This window comes from Stegastes partitus, unplaced genomic scaffold (genome assembly GCF_000690725.1).
Source record: "Stegastes partitus isolate 25-593 unplaced genomic scaffold, Stegastes_partitus-1.0.2 Scaffold107, whole genome shotgun sequence".
Classification (NCBI taxonomy): domain Eukaryota; kingdom Metazoa; phylum Chordata; class Actinopteri; family Pomacentridae; genus Stegastes; species Stegastes partitus.
Window position 1 is genome coordinate 78,728 of NW_007577838.1, and position 22,603 is coordinate 101,330.

General features: G+C 37.4%; 1 protein-coding gene across 1 annotated transcript in view; it reads right to left on the bottom strand.

The window, feature by feature from the left end:
- The window catches only part of LOC103354400 (rho GTPase-activating protein 44), a 118,149-nt gene that overhangs the window by 25,684 nt on the left and 69,862 nt on the right, over nucleotides 1–22,603 (bottom strand). Inside the window, exons 2-11 of the mRNA XM_008277749.1 lie at nucleotides 21,432–21,471; nucleotides 20,700–20,819; nucleotides 16,414–16,490; nucleotides 14,181–14,292; nucleotides 12,644–12,720; nucleotides 10,052–10,169; nucleotides 7,517–7,585; nucleotides 7,333–7,414; nucleotides 5,656–5,783; nucleotides 2,634–2,745 (exon numbers count right to left, since the gene is read on the bottom strand). Coding sequence (XP_008275971.1) covers nucleotides 2,634–2,745; nucleotides 5,656–5,783; nucleotides 7,333–7,414; nucleotides 7,517–7,585; nucleotides 10,052–10,169; nucleotides 12,644–12,720; nucleotides 14,181–14,292; nucleotides 16,414–16,490; nucleotides 20,700–20,819; nucleotides 21,432–21,471 — 935 coding nt within the window. The remainder of the gene's footprint in view (nucleotides 1–2,633; nucleotides 2,746–5,655; nucleotides 5,784–7,332; nucleotides 7,415–7,516; nucleotides 7,586–10,051; nucleotides 10,170–12,643; nucleotides 12,721–14,180; nucleotides 14,293–16,413; nucleotides 16,491–20,699; nucleotides 20,820–21,431; nucleotides 21,472–22,603) is intronic.

Here is a 22,603-nt window from a genome sequence, read left to right on the forward strand (position 1 = left end):
CTGTGATAGACTGGTGACCTGTCCAGGTGAACCTGCCTTCACCCTGAGTCAGCTGGGATAGACTCCAGCGACCCTAGTGAGGATTAAGTGGTGTATAGATGATGGATGGATGGATGATTATTTGTATTACAATTTTTTTAAAAAGCTGGGATCAACACATACTCCTTTTTTTCCCCAAGTGCAAATAGTTGTTACCAATACTGGAAAACAAAACGGTGGCTCTACATACTATATTTCTTTCACTATTTACATTTTCATTTGTTTCCACATTTGTTTCCTCTCTGCTCAGTGTAAACTCTGCCTGCAGTTCAACCAAAAAGTCCCTGGAACTGTTGGTTGCAGCCAAGTCACGAACGGCTTCACAGTTTCACATTATTTCTTGTTTTTCACAGTAACTGGACACTGCAAACTGATTATTTTATCAAATTCTTAAATGAGATGGAGAATAAACTACTTTTGATGATAAAATGCCATAAATCGTTAAAAAAGAGGAAAACTTAAGTGGAATTTCTTTGATTATTTGTTTTACAACAACTATAAATACAAAATGTAACCAACATGTACAACATTTTTCCAAGTGACAGCAGGTCTATATTGGGAGAAAAAATGGGGTTCTAGATGTTATAGATCGGCTTGCTGACGTGGCCTATTTCCTATTTCCTCCCATTTTTACAACCTCTACAAACTCGGTCACATCAACTCTAGAAACATATTTCCACATGCTGAATATATCTTCGAACAAAAAGCTGTTGCTCTGTACGCTGTTTTTGAGCCATGCTGCATTTATTAATGTAGGTTTTATTTTCGTCTTACATTATTATTTTTCGTTTTCTTCTCTCTGCTCTGTGTAAACGCAGCCTGTTGTGCTCACCAGAAAGTTTTTCTCACATAAATGTTGATCAAAGCTGAGGAGTGCAGAATTTTTTTATTGTTTCAATGATCTGAACTGTTGATTTTGGTTAATTTCTTGAATGAGACAAGTCAAATAAGATCATTGTTGCGATATATCACAGTTTTAAGCTTAGATTTTGTTCATTTTCTTGCCAGAACGTCATCTCACAAGGATGTCAGAAAGCTGAAAATCTCACATTCTCTCTGTTTTACAGCTAATCAATTATTTTAAAAGGAAACGTGACTGTCAAACCTTTCAGAATCAGAGGGTTAAGCTAACAAGCTTCTAAACGTGTCAGCTCAGTAGCTTGGCTCTGGTGCTAAAATGACAGTGAGTTAACATGATTTATTCAAAAAGCGTATTCGAATCACTGACTCTTGTCTCATAACTGTCTGCAAATTATTCCTCTTTTGTGGGGCAGTTTTTCCACCAACAGATGTTAAAATATCCTCTACTCCAGTTCCCTACAAGACTCAGCACTGACACAGATTTGCAGGTCAAAAAATTCACTAAATTTGAACTTCATACATGAATTATTTTCTTCTTTCTCAAGTGCATTCTTTAAATGTGGTGACCTGATTTCTGCAGGAAATTTTGCAATTAAAAAAAACAGGCCATTCATGCTTTAATTCAGATTGATTATTTGAAAGGTAATTATCCTGAAATGGCTGAAAAGGCAACAATTAAGGAGCCAAAAGCCGAGAATAAAAGCCTAAAAATTGGCTTAAAACAGTAAATAACTGTAACTGAAGTGAAGATATCAATTAAAAAAGAAAACAATAACACCAGCAAATGAGAAATTATATACCATGAAAGTCCCGCCATAGTTGATCTAAACAGAAATTTTCTTTGATTGTACCTTCTGTAAGTGTAGAAATGATTTGCCATGGAAGCTCTCTGTGCTGAAAGGTGGCTTTCTGCTAATATTTCTGCTGTCTGAAAAAATAATCAGCATTGTTTTCAAGTTAAAAATATTCCCCACAGCTCGTGAAAAGCTGTTACTTTGGAGATATACGGTTGTCATCTGACAGCAGCATTATGCAGCAGGCAGCTCCAGCAACAAAAAAAAACACAAAAAAGATCAATAACAGCATCATAAAAGCCTGAAAGCTTTTCTTTCTTTTGTAGTCTATCACGGTTCAGATTTAAAAGCATGTCAGTGACAGCAACAAAAAGGCACCAAGAAAAACAGATCTTGTTATTTGCTGCAGCCTCTGCAGAAGATGAAGAGTCTGTCTGACACTAATCCCAGTTATATTTGGAATTTATCACTGGATAGTTTATTGAGGATGGACAAAAACAGTTTGCTTTTTACTCTCTAGCAGCAGCCAGAGAAGGAAAGTGACACCTAATCAAATGTGAATCCGTCTTACGGGCTTTTAAAACGAACCTCTAGCAGGAAATGTATTTACCACTGAGGAGTGACAGCAGCAGAATCGCTCTTATGTGCAGGAGAAACAAAGACAGACAGCAGCACGGATTAGGAAATATTTGGGATTTCTTTGATGCCGGCAGCTTAATTACGGTGTTTTTCTTTTCTCTATCGTGTGGAAGTGAAGGTGGGAGGGCGGACTGGAGACAGAAACGCACAGAAATTAGACTCCGAACGTGGAGCCAGCTCATAAATCCACCCCTGTGAGGCGAGTTTTGATGGTTATCGGTTGTCATGGCAACAGATGCGGCGCAGCTGGGAGGCGGTTGGGGGAGGTTCAGGTATCTGGCTGCGCTGCCGACGGCTCACCTGCGATGGCGTGCGGGTCTGCGGAGTATTCCTGAACGTCCAGCACGCCGCAGTCCAGAGACGCCTTCAGCTTCTTCAGCTTGGAGGCCGACGGAGCGATTCGGAACAAACCCTGAGACACAAAGAGGGAAGGTCACGACTCTGCTGCAGCAGGGACAGTAAAGAGGCTTTGTTCTTTTACCACAGTACAATTAGCAATACCACAGTGTAGTCAAAATGTACTCATAGTACCGGACATACAAATACTGATGATGCAGAATGTCCTGTTGCAGATCATATTATGTTTGTGGATTATAACTGATTAATGTGTGAGTGATACTTTAATGTTGCAGCTGGTAAAGGCAGGGTGACTGCAGCTGCTTCTCATATTAGTTATTAATTAAATAACACTTAATTAATAGTTCAGCTCAGACCAAGCAGTGGAAAGCTGTAATATTTATTAGCTAGACTGGATGCATATTGTAAATATTTGCAATTCAATTTTTCTTTGTCAAAAATTGACAAATAAAACAATAAATATAATTTCAGATATGCACATCCTTATTCTTGTAGAAGAAATGTTATCACTTTGACCATTTATGCCTTTCTCATGACAGATCTCTTCAGTTAGGCTGCAAATATCCACAATATTCACATTATAGATATCTGCAGAGGAATTATGACTCATTAAAATTTCAGAAATATATAATTTATTTCTAAGTAGTCATAACTCTAGTTCAAAATATCTTTAATGGCAGTCAATTAAAGTGTTGTCCTTTTTAGATAACTTAAATCAAGTTGGTCAGAATGGTGTAATACTAGTGATGCACGATACCGATACTGATATCCGATATTAAAATTTCTGGCCGATACCGATATCCGATATTAAGATTTCTGATATCGTCGATAACTGATATTACCCATGTAGATATTCAATTTTTGTTCACACTGAAAAATGAGTATAAGTAAGCCCTGTGAGGACGTGACAACAATTAGACCATATAATCTTCTTTATTACGTAACAAAACTACCACATATTTTAACATATTTAACATTCAATCCAGGATCATTTATGTAAAAACATCTGTGAAATAGCAGCAATATCAAATGTAGAGACAAAGGCACTAATGATAATCAATCATCGGTTTTTCACATCGGCCCGATACCGATATATGGGAAAAAACACCAATATCGGCCAATACCGATGTGGTCGCCGATATATCGTGCATCCCTACATAGCAGTACTCAAACTGAATTTCTAAAGAGTCAAAATGTAATTACAGATACCTCAAATTAGAGTTTTAACGAGATTAAGTGACACAGCAGATATCTGCAGATTAGCCAGAAGCTACAACAAGTGGGAGGTGGAGGCGGCTTGGTTCTCAAACATACCGAGGCGCTGCAACTGGAGCTGCACATGAAAAGCCGTTTTACTGCCAAGTCAGTGAAGCCTGAGGCCGAAGTTCTAGTAAATTTCGACCACAAGTTTCTAATGAACGAAACTCTTGTTTTCCACAAACTCCTTGCTGAGAAACGCTTCCCATTTCCCACAGTGTTTACCAACCATCTTGTCTGATTTTACATCAGCCGACGCTGTTTAAACGATTTACAATACCCACGGGAAGGCTTGCATGGACAGAATTCACATGAGTCATAATGACATTTGAGGTATCTGCAGCTATTACTTTGACTTGTTCAGACTGAATTCCAGATATCACTGATCAGAATGATACTGTAGATAAATCCAGAACAGTCACGGTGTCCTTAGTCGGACTAATGCTGCTGAAATGATCATTTTAATTCCAGAAAGTCAAACTAAGATAATACAAACCAAGATACGAGCACAATATTGCTCACAAAAAACAAAACGACATATAAGAAACGCAGCGCCTAGTAGAAAAGCAGTAAGAAATAAGTATGATACATTACTGAAAGTTAAATAAGAAAATAAAATAGAACAGAAAAGTAAAAATGTAATGCTAACTGTTGAGGTGATAAGTAATAACATACATGATAATAAAATATTATAAATCCAAAAAAAGAGGCGTTTATTATAAATTTATGCTTTATTCTAACCCACAAAGCAAAATAAAATCAAGTTTTTAGCTCTCTTGCGGCTCTTTAAGTTTCCAAAGACACCAATTTGTCAGGCTACAAATCAGTGAATTTCATTTAAAATGATTAAAAAGAGAACTGAGTTAAAACAGGCTAGTTGCTATTAAATCAGATTATTTACAGAACTCATTCTTTCTTGCTTTATATTTAGTGTTGGGCAGAGAGTTGTGTTACTAGTTGAACTACATTCTTCAGTAGTTTGGTGTTAACAGCTGTTTCCTGAATAAAAAAGCTTTTCTGTAGTGAAGCCTTTTTTTGTTGACAAAAATTGAAAAGAACTTGAATTAGCAACATTTTTCCAAGAGCCCACAGGTGTTACTAATACTGAGAAGAAATGTGAAGGCTCTACATAATATAGATTGTTTTTTTTACCACTTACATTTTTAATTAATAACTTGTCTCCTATCTGCTTTAGGTAAATCACAGTCTGCAGTTCATCTGAAAAGCCTCTGAATTTTTGTCATGTGACTGTTGGTTGGATAAATTTTGTTGAGCAAACAGTTTATTTTTGGCAGATTTTTAAATGAGACATGCAGAATACAATTATTTTGGTGAAGCATCACAATTCAGCGTTTAGATTTGGTTGATTTTTTACAACCAAAGTGAAAGTTACACATGAGAAGTTTGGGGAAATTGAGAAATTTGAGACTTAAATGATTCACTTTTGCTGTGATAAATGGTGCAATTTTGTTAATTTCCAAAATTAAAACCTTTAAAATCCACCAGTGAGTTTTAGGGTTCAGAGGGTTAAACTGGTTCTAGTGAATTCATTAAAGACACAGTAGAGGATGATTTATTTCAGGCATTAAGCAAACAGTTCTGTCCTGGACCTCATTAGATTTCCATCCAGTGAACAAGACCGACTCGTGCCACATTTCTCAGCAGGTGGAGTGTCGCTGCGAGTGTGTGAAGTCGGTCGGGTGTTTACCTCCTCCTGCATGCCACACTCCAGCAGCATGGTGACACAGGCCTCGATGGGAAACGCAATATCTCTCCCGCTGAGCGCTAAGTGCTCCTCTAATGGTTTCCCGTAGCACGGCTTCTCCACCCAGGTTTCTGTCAAACACACACACACACACACACAGTGGAAATACAGCAGCAGCTCTACCTTCCTCTAAATAATGATGCTCGAGAACTTTCTCTCGAGCTGCAAAGACGTGCAAAATCAAAGAGCAGAAGTAAGTTTTCTGACTGAACTTCAAGGCGCTCAAAAGTTGTTTTCTTACCGACTATAAGCAGCAACTTCCTACAGTAGATGACCACATTTTCATCGGCTTAAACTAACAATAACAGAATCAGTCTGTTACTAAACAGTTATACTGTATAATAGACATTCAACAGTTTGGGGTCATTTCATCTCAAATCATCAACATTTCTGCTTGACTTTCTCTGTTTTCCCTGCATAAACTATTGATATTTATTAATACTTTTATAATATTCTAGCTCGACATATCAAATATTTTCCAAATAATAATACTAATCATTTTCAGACAATTGCCCATCAAACCACACAATGAAATTTTAAGCTGTTTGATTGACAATATCTCAGAAACGATTAAAGACAAAAGCCTCAAAACTTCACTGTTATTTCTCATCAAGTCATTAATTTAAAATCAGCAATATTGGGAAAGGAAAATATTCTTAAAACCAAGGCTTATGTCTACAAAGTGCTGTCTAGACTTGAAAAAATATGCCCAAATGAAAACAAAGATTTTCTTTTTTTGTCATTGTGGTTTGTCCACCTCTAAGATGATTATATTACCACACAATCCATGGATACAATAGAAGAAATTAACAATAAATCTCAGTGAAACCACTGATATATTATATGAGTTTAAAATCCTACTTTTCAATTTTAGTGAACTTAAGTGGTTTCACACAAAAATTAAATGACTTCATACTGTTGTCATGACAAACTGTGACTTTCTTGACTTGTAAAATCATCTTAATAGGTCTCATTTATGGGATCAGCATCAAAAAATAATATATTTTTTGTACATATTTTGGAAGAAATAAGGCCCTTTGTGGCACATTGGGCTGCGCTGCCTTAAAGGCTAAAATCAGAGAATAAAAGTCTCTTGTTACAGGAGAAACCTCATTACTGCCAGACATGCACTGAATTTAATGCTATCTTTATGTAACTATACAGTAAATCTCCCTGCCGTGATCTTCCAGCACTGTCTATATATACTTTTTATTCATCACGCACGGACAGTCCTGCACTAATGCACAGTGAATTCTAATTCATTATCATCATTGTACAGTGTGTCCTCAGTACATCGGGACCCGTAATTGTTTTGTGATTTATGCAAAGTGACTGCTGCAGTTTCCCTTTGGCAATAACAAAGTACTCTGTGTGAACCTGCGTCTGCCTCCTGAAACTTTGATTGTTGCTTATTAACTCTCAAACGCTCAGAGAAATTTGAAGGAACTCTGACAAATCGTAGGTGATTTCCCTCCGGTGACAGGAGCACCTATAAGGATTGGTGATAACTTTTATTTGCGCTGACTGCAGATCGGATTTCCTCGTGGTGATGCGAGCGGCAGTGAGGGGTTACCGAGAGGTGACGGCGTCACGAAAAAAGTCTGTCGGTCTCAGACTCACCCTGATGAGCTTTGATCTGCGGCAGAACACTCTGAAGCAGCTCTAATGACTTCCTGTGGTACTCTGCCTGGACTTCTATCAGCTGCACAGACAGAAAGAGAGTTTTAAAAAAAAGAAAAAAGTCTGTAGAGGATGTTTTCAGTCTGTTCTCTAAGGCCACAGTCTGTAGAGATGCTGCACTTACTGTCTGGAAGTAGCTTGCATAGTCAATTTCTTTGGCCACAAAACTGTACATGTCTGCTGATAGCTGATCCTGGTGGAAAACAACACAAAGAACAAACTGCATGAGCAAAAAACACAACACAAAACATGTCTTAAAATACCCTTTTCGACATCTAAACACTTTTGAGTTTTCAGAAAAGGGAAAGCAAAGGCGGATTTAATTGCATGTATAATAGCTGTAAGCTCGCGGGTCTCACTCTGTGTAGCTGAGCTAATGTTATTAGTTACACCTGTGAGGCTCCTGCAATGTCTGCCGTGGAAAAGGTTCGTAAAAAGGTCAGAAAATACAGCGTATAGGAGTAGAAAATTAATTAGCAGTCGACACCCGTGCAGAGTTTCTGGAGAACAACTAAATCCTGTAAATATTAGAGCTCGTGAGCGGCTGATTGGGGATGAATGGTGCAAAATTTCAACAGATGCAGACATTTAAATCCTGCTAATAGCCCCAAAATAATCGCATTTTGCAGGATCGCTGTGCGCACGATACGTAAACTACTCCATAATGTCTTTGTGAATTATGTCAGCTGATGGGAACTGGGCCAAAGCAGTGCAGAATAAAAATAAACTGCCTCACAGCTGTGTTCCCTCCTGGTCATGTTTTCCATCTTTTCCTGCTTCACACACACACACCTGGTTATCTGTGTGAGAAACTTACAGCTAAATAAAATCTGATTAAGAGTGGGTAGAGTAGGGAGAGACGGAAAACTGTTTGAAGAAAACCAGTTTATGTGCAAAAATGTGGCAAAAATGTATAATACTGAGCTAATTTCTTCTTTTAAGAGTGAAAAGTTTCCGAAGTTCTAGTAAATATAAGGTTTAGTAATTATTTTATGTGCAAATTTGGATCTCAAACCGGGGGGCTTAGAATCTGGTTTGTTCGACGTTATTTGGGTCAAATCTGTCTAGAATCTGCACTGTTAAAATACAAAATCCAAGTAGGGTTCTACATCCTGTATCTTGTCTGCAGAGGGACTCACATTATCTTTATTTTGTGCTAATTTGTTGTCAAGTGTGTAAAGTGTCTGATTAATTAGTTTTAATTTGTTCTGAGTGTGAAGTAATGAACACACAGGAAACAACCTCAGACAAGGTTGTATTATTATGTCATTGGAGAACTTTAAGGCTGCGACGAACAGTTAACTTCATAAAAATATGAAGTATGACAATCAAAAACCAGGACAAATCCTAGAAATTAGGAAATATTTACAGTAAGAAAACTGTTTTTTACTGAAAGAATGACAAAAGATGAACAAGTTTCCAAATTCTTGAGCTACAGTCGACCAAATAATCAATCAAGTGCTTATTTTCTACACTGTTGCTTGGTTTCTGGTCGGAAACACATTTTTGCTCTGATATTGTGACTTTGCTAGTAGTTTCGCAGACAAATCTGCTCCAGTGGATCTTCTTTTTACAGCAGACACGTCAATATTTCACAGCAGGAAAAGCACAAGTGTATTTAATATCACTAATCATGGCCAAATTCCATTTCGGTGTGCAAATGTTGAGCTGCGTCTGAAATCACCACTTTGTACAGACGCATCTCAAAAATGTTTAATATTGTGAAAAGGTTTAATATTTTCCATCAGTTATTCAAGAAAGTGGAATGAAAATAGAATACATGGAAGTTTAGCTTTATGAATTAAATTCTGAAAACAATATTTTTTTTCACAATATTTACATTTTTTTGGAATATAAGTTTAGAACATATGAAATTGAAGAGCATTTTTCTTGCTGCCTCTTTGTCACAACTTACTGGGACGCCTAAATTAAGTTTAAAAGATTTTCTGTTTAAAAGGTCTGTAGATGTGGAAACTTGAAGCCTGTGCTAAATATTTAAAATTTCAAAAAAATATTTGCATAAATTCTGGAATTTTCAATCAGGCAGGATGTGCAGAAATCTTCAAAAATGTCTGGAAATCTTTATCTGACTTGTAAATGGCCTCATAGTTGCACCATCTACACCAGAAAATAATATTTTTCCTCTTTGCTGAAGCTTAAATGTTCCACCAAAATGAATTAAAATCCTAAAAAAATATTTTAAAAAAAATAATCCTACAAATCAATACACAAAAAGGACTAAAACAACCACAGCTAGCTGATATTAACAGTATAGAAAATGACATCATATTTTGTGCCAAAGTCTCGTTTTAACTGGTTTTTATCAGCTGATCAACATGAAACCAGAACCCTGAAAGCACAGCTATAAAAATGTTAAATATCTCACTTAACAGATTATTAACAGATTTTTGGCATCTTGCAGGTAGATTTGATGTTTTACAAACTCATAAAGTTGCTTGTGCACATGCCGTTGACATAAAGCAACACTTATCCTGTATCTAAAACTACATTTCTGACCGATCAATGAATTTAACTTTCATTCACTTTTTGCTCAATTGTTGGTCTCCTCCGCCAACTCTTAAGGGAAACTTCTGCCTCTTTAGATGTTAAATGCTGCAACTTTTGCTGGATTTATGGTAATAAACTAGTGAGCACTGACTCGACAGATCTCCATGCGGTTGGCTGCCTCCTCCATCTCTTCCCTGAGGTGGTCGGCCTTCGCTCCCGTTGGCTGCAGGTTGCTGGACAATCCCGAAGACTTGGTAGACTGGTAGTACCTGTGAGCAGAGCATAGTTTGTTTTCAATATGCTTCCGGTGACTTTGAGAATTTTATTGGAGAAAAACCTCAGAAAAAGCAGCATGCTACAGTGAATGAAGGCATTTTTATTTGCCTTGAGCAGCTCCAGACTTTTGTTCCTCGGAGAGAAAACCGTTGACAGCGAAACCTGACAGCTACTTTCACAAAATGACTCACCGCAAACAAATCAAACAGTTTCTGTAAAAAAAAAAAAAAGCAACCGTGGATTAAGTCTTTGGCTGACAAAATACTAACACTTGTCTATCTATATATCCTCATTTATTCAACTTAAGCTATTCTCTGTTCTCAGACTCTCCTGTCTGTCTGTCAGACTTTCTGTCTGAGTGCAGATAATTCGCTGCCAGAGGAGCTCAGCTCACAGCCGGATGATGGCAAAAAAAAATTGCTTCAGATCTGGGTCAGTAAAAAAAAAAAAAAAAAAAAAATGGACTGCAGTGAGGAAAATAACATTGTGCATATCACTGCTGTGCACTGATGTGACAGTGAATCAGCTGAAAGAAACTGTGGCGATGGTGTGTTTCAGCGATCAGGAAACAGTTTCTGATTGGACCGGGACGGTTAAAAGGTTTTCACACCCGTTCTGAAGTTCAGTTTGAGGAAAAAGGCACAAAAACACAATCACCACTCAAAAAGTTTTGCGGTTTTTGAGCCTGAAGGACCACAACACATTCTTTCAACTGTAACAGCATGTTTTACACTCATTTATTATTTCAACAATCAAATTTGCCTTCAATAGATCATCAGTGTACCAATTATGAAGGGGACCACTTCACCTGAGCAAAAAACTTGGGTTGGAAGTATTTTTTTTAAGCCATCATTGCAGCAAATATCTCAACAACTACTTGAAATGTCATGTAGATATTGAAGAAGCCACAGAGAATGGAGCTCTATATCTGTGGCAGCCCTCTGACGTTTCCTCCATCAGGTTATAGTTTTGATTCTACAGTCAAAGTCCTTTGAGATAAATGGAAGTAACGTATTCAGCATCATCCTCAGGCCATGGTTTTTAAAATATCTGACATGTTTTACAACCAAATTCCTGCAAAACTTACTTTGTGCTTCCTGCTAATTTGAAAATGTTAGCACGATAAACCAAGATGGTGAATGTGATAAACATTATGTCTGCTGAGCGTCATCAAGCTAGCATCAATATTAAAGTTAATACTTGTTATTTTTTCCCTACTTTAAGCAATTAAATTGTCATAAATGTTCAGTAATGTGCAAAATCCAGCTACATGACTGTTTTTATAGTGATCCTAATAAACCAAATAAGCTATTTCACTGTTTTCATAGCCCGCAGTTGTACTTTTTTTTTAAAAAATAGATTTTACATTTGCACATTTATTATTGCACTTAAAAAAAAGTTGTCTATTTGTGTAAATACACTGACAGGATTGCTGCTTAAAGTCGTTGTACACTGCAATGACAGCAAAGAAACTAGCTTGAGATGAGCAGATTTTTGTCGTTTTTGTTTTAACGCTTTTCTTCAGCTGCTGTTTGGGACCTGATTTTATAAACGTTGATTCATTAATACTTTAAAAAAAGATAAACATTACAGAACAAGAGTCAAAGACTAAATCAGACTTTATAAACAGAAAAAATGTATCTGCAAAATATCATTAGAAACTAAATATGCAAATTTTGGAGGGGAAAATCTAATTAAAACATTTCAGTATTACATCAAATTTTCTCATTGCTGCAATAACAGATGATTCATGTGGTGAAGAAATGTTTTTAAATGTCTTTAAATGCCCTTCAAAGTACACCAGGCTGTAATAAAACTGAAGCAAAATTTGAAGACACTTTTCTGTGTTACAAGACAACAGCAGCATTTACAAACGTCTAATTTCACATAACTTAAGCTTATAAGTCAGTAATCACTTTGACAGCTCCATCTGTATGCTAAAGACCAGAGATGTTGTTATAAGTAACTTGTTTTACATGTAAAGTAACCTCAAACCCGAGATTAGCTTTAACCTGCAGCGCTACAAAATGCAAACACTGCTGCAGAAACAATATTTATGTTGCATTAAACTGCTTCGTATTGTTTCCGTCTACAGCAGCAACTGTGAGCATGAATTATTCAGTGATCTGAGGGATTTGAACCCTGTTAGAAGTGAGTTTAACAGCCTGATGTACAAAGTCAGTATTATAGCTCATACAGGAGAGAACTGCTGCGTTCATCAGGTTTATAATCGCAGAACAAAACCAAACAGGCCGAATCTGGCTTTCAATGAGTTTTTCACACACCAGCACCAGTCTGCAGTGTGAAGCCTGCAGGTTTGTCCACACACACACACAAACAGCAGCTTCACTGTGTGCAAACGAACCCCAGTGACATTCAGTGGGAAGCGTCGGGAGCGGCTCATTCACAGGGGATGGAGTTTCTCGCTTCACAGCCAAACTTCCTTCTCTCACAGCCACGCACTCACCGTGTTCGTGCAGAGTCCATGTCCAGGACCAGCTTCGCTAAATGTTTCCTTTGTTTCTGGATGTTTGGGATTTCCACCTGAGAGGACAGAGCGGGAGATTTCACATCAGCCTGTTGTTTGTTGGTGAGCAGAAAGCAGAAACAGACTCTGTATTGTAGCTGGATCTGCACCTGTTGTGGTAAAACGCGGCACCAGTTTGTTGCTCTCATGAAGATTAGTTTACTGGCTGATTCACAGGATGAGTGTACAGAATATCTGAGAATGCTTTTCTCTGCAATTCTGAATTTACTCTTTGATCAACATGTTGTGTGGATTTACACACAGCAGCAACATCTGTATGAAGCTCATGATGTCCAGTGTTTTTTCTGAAACGTGTTCATTAGATTACAATACGTGACCCATCTGTATGAAGTCATTGCGCCTGACGGTATTTGACAGCGATATGGACCGTAATATTATTACGCTTTGTAATATTATGTTAGCTACATGTAGAAAACAACTAAATGGACCGATCTACGTTATAAACCCAGAATCAATATTTTATCATGTGTTAACGTCAGTCAGACTGTTTCTCGGATACAGGAGGAGCAATGCGGCTGATTTCAGGCAGATGGGTCACATGTATGTTTATTACTGAGGTCAAGTTTAGTTTGTATTGCACTAAAAAATACACATGAGAATGAGGAGAACTTGGTTGCTGGAGAAACGTCTAAAAACTACAAAAAATAATAAACGACCTTGAAGGATTCTATAATAGAGTTTACACCTGCATTTACACTTTATCTTATTTATTTAACTTTTGAAACTTAGTTTTTTTTGTAATTTTGCAATTTTGGTTCAGTTCATTCATGATAAAATAAATTAAAATGCTTCATGTTTGTCCAATAATAAACAACTGGCATTGACAATAAAAAATAGAAAAAACATACTAAAAATAATTGAAACTGTATATTTTTTTTAAATTAAATTATGGAGCTTCTTTCAAAAATATTGGAGTTATTACTAAATGCAAGTTTTAAAGACTCAGTTTTGTATATTTTGGCAAATTAGGACTTTTGTCTAACCTTGTCCTGACAGATTTGAATGCTAACAACTCTCAACACTAATGCAGAGGCTCCTATTTGTCTCTGTCAGGTAGTTTTCTTTATTTATGTTGCAGAAGTTCTTTTGTTTCTGCTATTTTTCCTCCTAATCAAACAGAGGACATACATATTCCGACTATGTTTACAATTAAAATATCAGAAATCCTCCTGTTTTTCTGTTTATGCTACTTGTATGAGCTTCACAGATGTGTTTTATTGTTTAATTTAACTACTGTGCAATGTTGTATCTTCATGAGTTATTGTTGATTAAATTTTAATTTGTTGGAAAAGTTAATGAGAAAACTTAAATTCCAAAGAAAGACATTAATAAATAATATATAACAACAAATGCAGTCCGCAGAGAGAACAGTTTTTCTGATCAGACATTTGTTGCTGCCGTTAACGTCACTGGAGTCCACTAACGAGTTAATATCACAGCGTTGTTGTTTCTGTACCTCTGCGAGGTCGTACAGCGGCTCGATCACGTCCCTCTCGATGGTGAGCTCGAACAGGATGAGCTCCTGAGCGAGCCTGTCCTGCGTCTCGCCGCACAGCTTCAGCATCTTCCTGCAGCGTGAAAACATCAGAGAGCAGCTCGGTGAGGTCTGAGAGAGTTTCTATTTATGCAGCTTTCTCTCACAAACTCCACGGTGACGCCGATTCTGCACATGTACTGTATGACCTAATGCAGCGCAGTGATGTAACACAGAGAAATCCACCTCAGCGCTGGGACCCAACATCCAGCTGTCCATATAAAAGCAGTTTTATTTCACACCTGCAGGAGTTACTGCTCTGGGAGAAGAGTCGGTAATGACACATAAACGTAACCGGCTGTTTTTACTGTCATCAAAATGTCAGTGAGCTCCTGAAAAAAAACACATTTTATATCTTTACAAAGGCACAGAATGTAGAAGACATGCTGCAAAGTGAGAAAACAAACAGAAACAGATTTTATTATTCCTCCAGCGAATAAATAAACAATTAACAACTGTGATGTCTGATTAATTCATGGAGTCATTTTTAAACCAAGAGCGGGGTGGCAGCTTCTTAAATATTTGTTTTCTCACATAATAATCTTAAAGTTTTTAGATTTTTGACTGCTGATCAAACAAAACTAGACATCTGAGTGTATGGATATATGAATATTAGCCTACCTCTTTAAATAATGGTACGTAATATATCAGAATCACATAAATAGAGTGTTAAACTCTATAAAACACACATGGTTACCTGTTTTTATCTTAAATAATCAGTTTTTCAGAACAATTTCTGCTTCTATTTCCGATTTGCTTGAAATTTGAGCATGAAATATGGATATTTATGAAAATATTGGTAAAATTTTAGCTTCATATGTCAAATACTTCAGACAAATATAATTAGAAATGACCTACTTTCAGCACATTCTTTGGCACATTAAAATTTGGGGCTACGTTCAAACAACAATATCTCAGGAAATAACAAAGATAAACACCTAAAATTTTCACTGTTATTTCTCATGATGTTGTTAATTCAGGATCTACAATATTGGACAAGTAGATCAAATAGCCTCTGATAAAGGGTGAGTTGAAATATGAAAAAAGAAAGTAGTATTTGAGCAGGCTTGGATAATATAGCATCAGTTCCTGTAAGTATGAATTCAATAAGTAGATCATGTAAAGGAACAGTGCCGCCTGCAAAGTGGTTTCACCATATAGGTAGACCAAAACAGAAAATATTTTTAAAAAAACATATTAAAATATATATATATATTAGTTGATGAGTTATATTGAAAGAACCGTTTTGAAACTCTTATCTAGCTAGCTAGCAATATTTTTGTTGTTGTCATACAACTTATCACAACTGCTCAACCAGTCATGAAAGTTCATTTTTCTGAGTTCAAGTTGTTCATATTATACAGTGTTCTACATGTTTTATTTTATATTATCGGGACGTGCAGCCACATGTGTTTCAGAAAATATCAGTAGTTGACTTCTGCATTATAAAGTTTGTGTTCATTTCTGCACAAAGTTCATGACAGCTTCAGTCTTTATTTATTTTATTTATTTTTTAACATTTCAACTAACCCATAATTAGAGAATATTTGACGATATTGTCCAATATTGCAGATTCTGAAATAATTTCATGAATAAAAGCGAAAATTTCAGGCAAATTTCATTTTTTATCTTTAGTAATTGTTGAGATATTGGTGTTCAGACACCCTGTAATTTAATGTTTAAATAAACGTGCTTTAAGTGTGTCAATGGGCAATTTTTAAAACTATTTTCATCTTGTAAAGTATTTGATAAATCAATCTAAAATTTCATATCTTCATAATATTCAAATGTTTTGCTATAAAAAAATTCAAGCCATTCAGAGGTTTAGCAGAAGGACCCTGATGATTTAAGATGGAATAGCCCAGTTAAGTTTAAATGGTGCATTCTTTGCTCTGTATTTGGTTTAGTTTCCTAATTTAATTTGTATAATGAGGCTTTCCTCGTTAAATGAAGCTTAAATCGGCAGATAAAAGATCGAGCATTTCCCATTTTAACAGTGGTTAACATTTGCATTCATTTGCCTGCACGCCCGCACGTAAATGTAAAATCAGTTCTGGATCATAAAAACATCTCTTTTCCACGTCGGCGCCTTCGGAGAGAGAAAGATGCTTCCAGTGCAACAGATAATCAATGAGGATGTAGACGTGTTGCTCACCCGAGCAGAGACTCGTCTCCGAGCACAGCTGCACCCTCCACCATGCATTGTGCGAGTGTCGTGAGAGGAAGCTTCTTCTGCACAGAAGAGACAAGCAGAGACACAGAAACAGTCGATGAATCTCTGAAAAGTGTGATGAATAAATGAAACCAGTCACACAGAGAACACAGATATCTGGATCAGAAACACCTGAAGGTACAGCTTGTTGTCCCACATTAGCTTATCAGTTTGGTAAATATTCATTTAATTTTTTTTAAGCAATTAACCAAAAAAACATTGCTTGTTGTTGTGGCTTTTTCTTGGCCTCCAGCCGTGAGTTTATTCATCCAGGAGAAGGTCCTGTGCTGCCTTCTGGCTCAGATTATCCCCAAAACTACTGGTTTCTCTAAAAGATAATTAACTGGTGATGTCTAAAACACTCACAAGGTGTTTCCAGGATCCTCAAAGACTCTTCTGAGCGTCCCAATGAAAAAATATTCCATCTACTAAACGCCTCTGTTTCCAAATCAAAACAAATACTGCGTAGGAAACAGATTGTGCAGCAAGTCGAGGATCTTTTTTTTTCCTCCAGATGCTCAGAAGAATCTCTGAGGTTTGTTCAGACACTTTCACAAAGTCCTCCTGGGTTTTTCAAACATCGCCGGTTAATTATCTTTTAATGAATCCGATGGCGACCTGATTAATACATGTGCAACACAAACTGGAGCTCGACTGTAACGTGCTGCACAAACTCAACCTGCATGTTTATTTTATGCCTCCACATTCAAATATGAGCATGTTTTTGTTAAGTTTTTTTCCCAAACAGAAGTTGGCTCCATCATTTTGCTTCTTATGTACAGTCACATTGCAATCAGCTGCGATTTGGGAGGCGTGTAAATCAGCTCCTCTGAGAAACTCTGAGTAACTCATAATAACTTATTTATATGGCACTTTCCTGAACCCTCTCACCAAAAGCAGTTTCTGGGTGTTTCTTATTTCTTCCTGTTTTATTTTTACCTTTAAAAGTTTATTTGCAATACTGTGTTTTTCTCTGTTTTTTAAATCCTGATGATTTCTTAATGTTCCTACTGTAGAAGCACTTTGATTTTGAAAAGTGCTCTATAAATAAAAGTTATTATCACTATTATTCAAAACAGAACAGCACTTTGGTTTTTCTCCTGTTCTTAAATGTGTTTTATAAATAAATTCGACTTGACTCTCTGCTTTGTGTGAACACATCCTGCAGTCCAGCCGAAAGTCCTGTAATATTTATCAGGTGCCTGTTTGTTGCAGTCATTCATGGCTTCATGAACGCAGAATTTTTTGCTTTTTACAGAATCTGCTTAGAACAAATGATTTATTTTTGTCAATTTTTTTACAAAACGTATATGAATAAAGTGATTTTAGGCTGACTGTTGGTTGTTGAGTCATTCAAGGACCGTCGGAAAATTCAAAATCCAATGATTCTTTCCGATTTTACAGTTTCTGGCTCTGACGAATGGTGCAATTTTGGCAGTTCTTAAAATTCAAACTCCTGTAGTTACATTTTTTCATTTAATATTATCCCTGCCAGTTCATCACACGCACACACAATTTATTCTTCTGTCCTCTTTTGTGACTTTTGTTTCAGGGAACCACTTCAAATACACTTGAAGCACCGTTTTATGTCGATGACACATTAATTAAGATTTAAATTCATAAATAAACTTCTGTACTTCAGTAGCTCGGATGTGTTTCAACAAGATTTCTGCTCAAACTTTGTGCACATTTAGAAGATATCACACACATTTCTGTTTGATATTATGAAGAAAAGAGACCTGCTGCTGCTGCTGCTGGAGGCATTTTTGCATCTTTTCAGAAAAAGTGAGACGCTTCTTTCATGTGTATTCGGTGCACATGTATTAAATACTGCCTATGAATATGCTTTTATACATTCAGGCGATGCTCGATGCAGCTGAAGCGAGTGATTTAATCGTCTGCCTCTGGTCAGACTTCACGGAGCGAATCATTGCTGTTTACTTGACCGAAGTGGTGCCAGCAAGACATTTGTGACCAACCGTGCAGATATTTTTGATGCTTTAATGAGAAGACAGATGCAGATATTCAGCCCCCACTGGGCCCGCTATGAAAGACTCCCCACCAGACGATGTTTGTCTTTTATCTATGTGTTGTTTGCATCTGTGTGTGTTTTATGGCCCAGAATGCACCTGTAATAAACTGTTATTATTATAATTGCATTTATTTATTCAGTCCCGTTGAGAGTTAAACGTCTTTTTCAAGGAAAATTGAAGCATACATATATAAAACTGAAACGCACAGAGAGAAGCATTAAACACAATCGTTAATAAACAGCAGAGATGGCAGTAAAAGTAGTTAAATAAGTTCATTTAAAAAGCTTCTAAATGCCCCTGGGCGACCACATTGTGAGGTTTTACAGTGTGTTGTAAACCTTTGCAGCAGCGAAACTAAAAGCAGCTTCTACGAGTTGAGAATTGACCCGAGGAGCAGCGTCGGAGCGGGTTTGGTCGGTTCCTGACAGAAGGACTCTGCAGGTTATTAACCCTTTTCTGCAGCAGCTGCTTCGAGCCTCCTGATCCGTTTAACGCTTAATAACGTCTCGTGTAAATATCACAGAGACACAGCTAATGGTTCAAACTGAAGAGGGCACTTGTACCATTTAGTTTATACGCATAAATTACTTAATGTGTTTAACTGCATAGAAATATGAGCCACTGAATGCACAGTTTAATGTACACATGGTGCAGTGGGCTGTAATGACCATAGAAGCGACTGTTTGGAGGATATTTTTATTAATTACAAAACAACAGTAGCACCTATAATCTTGTAATTTCAAATATTTGTAGTTTAGAACTTACTTGTGATTCTATTGCCTGCATATATATTCTGATTTGTTTTCAGTGTACTTTAATGGTTTTATCTGACTGATACTGTGCAGCACTTCGGCATTCTGTCATGTTTGAATGTGCGACATAAATCAGCTGACTTGCCTTGGTTTTATTAATGAGCAGCTTGTTTTGCATGAGCACAAATTGTGCACAAGTGCTGCAGGAAGAGGTCAAGAAGTGTTTTGTGGATAAATACGTGATCAACACTAAACCTATCAGCATCTGTTGGACAGTAAACCAGGCGTGTCGTCTGGATTACCAAAGTTTACGTCCCCAACGTCCAGCACAGAACCAAAGACTGACTTTATATAAGGGGCTCTGATAAAGGAATGTTTGCTTCTATGCAAAAATGTGCAACTTTTATTTATTTTCTGTTAAATAAATATTAATGTGTCATCAATTCATGCACATAACCCCTTGAGTGTACTCTTTCATATAGTGCAGTTTTATTTGCACAGAGGAATGGAAAAATAAAGACATTTTATCAATAATGATGCAAAATAAGTGTTTTAAAGGTGTAATTTACTCTATTCTGCTCTACTCGATGTCAATCCAGTAAACTTTTAGTCAAATTTATCAAATATCTTCTCACAGCTGTTCATTCTGTTTATGCTGGAAAAAAAAAAAATCAATGTTCTGTAAATAGGAAATAAAAGGCAGCTTTCCACCAAAGAAATTTCAGACACGTGCAAAGAAGCACAAACATTTCCAGGAACGACCCCCAATCTACTCCTACAGCCTTTCTGTTTCTAGAATCCAACAGCCTCAACTGGAAGTGCACCAAAACGACACTAAATAATAGTTCCTGGACGTAACTCTACTTCTATGAGCATGTAGGAAACACACAAATGGGGGTTTGTCATACTAGTCTATATGGCGAAACAAATTCTGCATGGCAATGTTGTGCCAATCAGCATCGAGATTTACACAGTAGTTTTTCAGGGTCATTAAGAAGTAACTGCCACACAGTAAATACATTACTCTCCCTGTAAAACGAGCCTGAAAGAGGTTCTACAAGGACAGTTCTTGTAGTTTGAACATGCACAAAGGTTTGGGTTGCACTGTTACGGCCTGAAGGTTCCTGCTTTGGAAAACAGCTTCAACAAAGTGGCTCAGACCAGTCAGTGCAACACTATTCCAACGAGTCCTGTGCACAGGGCGAAAGAGGCTGAGAGCAAAAGTAAATGCGACACATGACAACCGTGATAACAAGCTAAATATCAACAAGTTAGATTTACAATCAAAGACACCTCCTTCAGGAAATGAAACCCTATAATTGTCTCCGCCCAATCAGGTACGATCTGTCATCACCACACAACGAAATCAATCAGAAATCCTTCAGAACAAGCTGGTTCTAGCAGTTTTCACGTGTTTTGTCATGCTTGTGTCGTTGTCTCTCACCGAGGGTGACCTGACAGACTTCTTGTCCACGTCGACGCCCTGCTGGCCCTGCAGACAGGCGGTCAGCTTCTTGTGTGTGCTGTGGGAAACCTGCTTGACCAGCTCCAGACGCTTCTCCACCTGAAATACAGAAACAGGAAAAAAAATAAAAAAGAGTCAGGCCTCAGCTAGAAATGGATAACACATGTACCCACAGCGATACTCTACAAATGCACACATGATGTCAGTTTCTGGGTAACTCCACTGGCAGTTACAGACGTGCACATGCAGGCACTGGAAGCCTGCAGCTACAATCACCTCTGATTTTCTTTTTAAAAAGCTCCGCAGCTGTCTGTCAGAGCTGTTTGTCTCTAAAAATACTGCCACATAAACAGTCCTCAGCTGGTGAGACTTACACAAGACCATTACCTGTCGTATTTAAACGTCGCTCATTTCATTATTAAACCAACTCAGTGGAACTGATGTCGCTGCCACAGAGGGCATCATTAATCAGATCAATTACGATGATGCACCCCGAATCAATCAGTGGGGACGCTCAGCCTTTTGTCTCGCAAAAGAGCTTCAATTTCAGCGCTCATTAATGTTGCCTGAAGGCAGTTCAGAAAGCCATTTCAAAAAGTCATTTTATGCATACTGAATACTTTGCAGCGCTAATGATTTTCCCAGTAAGAGGCAGCGAACATCACGCAGGAGAGACACAAACACACACGCTGGATGAAGATTCATTAGTACCTGCAGCAGGTCCTCACTTAAAACTTCTGTTTTTTCAGCCCTGGAAGAGAAAAGAAAGACAGAAACTGTTAGGGTGACGAGACAACTGCTAAAATTACATAACTTGTTACTGTGGGAACTTGGCAACATGCGCACATACCATTCAGTCACTGTAATTACATCATTTGCTCAACTTGTGTGCACGAAATAAATAATATTGCGGTCGCCTGCAGCTAATCATATAAGAGGCATGTTTAATTCTGAACTGTTTGGCAGAGCTCAAGGTATAATTACAGAGTTGGGAATGTGACAGCTACTGAACGCGGGCGGGTTTTTTTTTAGCTGAAGAGTCTGACGGTGGTGTGTATTTACAGGTGGAGGTTTTCTTCTGCTTGTTAAGCTCAATAAACAGTGTGGAGAGAAAGCTCAGCGGATGATGTGAAAAATGCATCGTCATTCAGCGGAAACAGAGCTGCAACAATAAGTGTGTGAACCCACTGAACTCTGAGCAGTTTCTTGCTGTTTTTTTTCCCCTCCTGTCACAGTTTTTACTCACTGTGAGCTCAATTTTGATTCACAATCCTGCATCTCTATGGAAACAGCACAACTATGGCTAGAAATAGAATAAACTCAGAAATGTCTTTTGTGCAGCGTGACACAATTAAAATGTAATAAATCATATAAATCATTATTTATTGGTGAAAAAATGGAATCAACATTTTTTCCAAACGCCCACAGGTGTTACCAATGGCAGCTCTACATGCTATCAATAATTTATTATTTACATTTTTACAACCTTTACAAACCAGACATTTCACACCAATCCTGTTGTATTATTCTGCTGCTCCAGTATGATTTATGCTCCCGTGCAGAACAGTGACTTATATCAGCTGACTGTAGAATAATTGCCAGTTAATGTGATACAGTGCTGCTCTATACTGCATGAATACAAGGAAGAGTTTCGTTGGCAGCTCTGTGAAGCAAGGAGCTAAATGCTAATGCTACTCTAGTAACATTAAAGCCCTTATAGGGGGACGGGGTGTTATTTGAGGCTAAAAACATCAGGCTCCTGTCTAAATGAATGGATAGAGAGGTCACCGGGACACAAAATCTGCATGTATAGAATCACCAATTATATCTGATGAATATAGTTGGAAAAAAAAAATGGTGACTTTGCCACAAAAAAGGTTCAA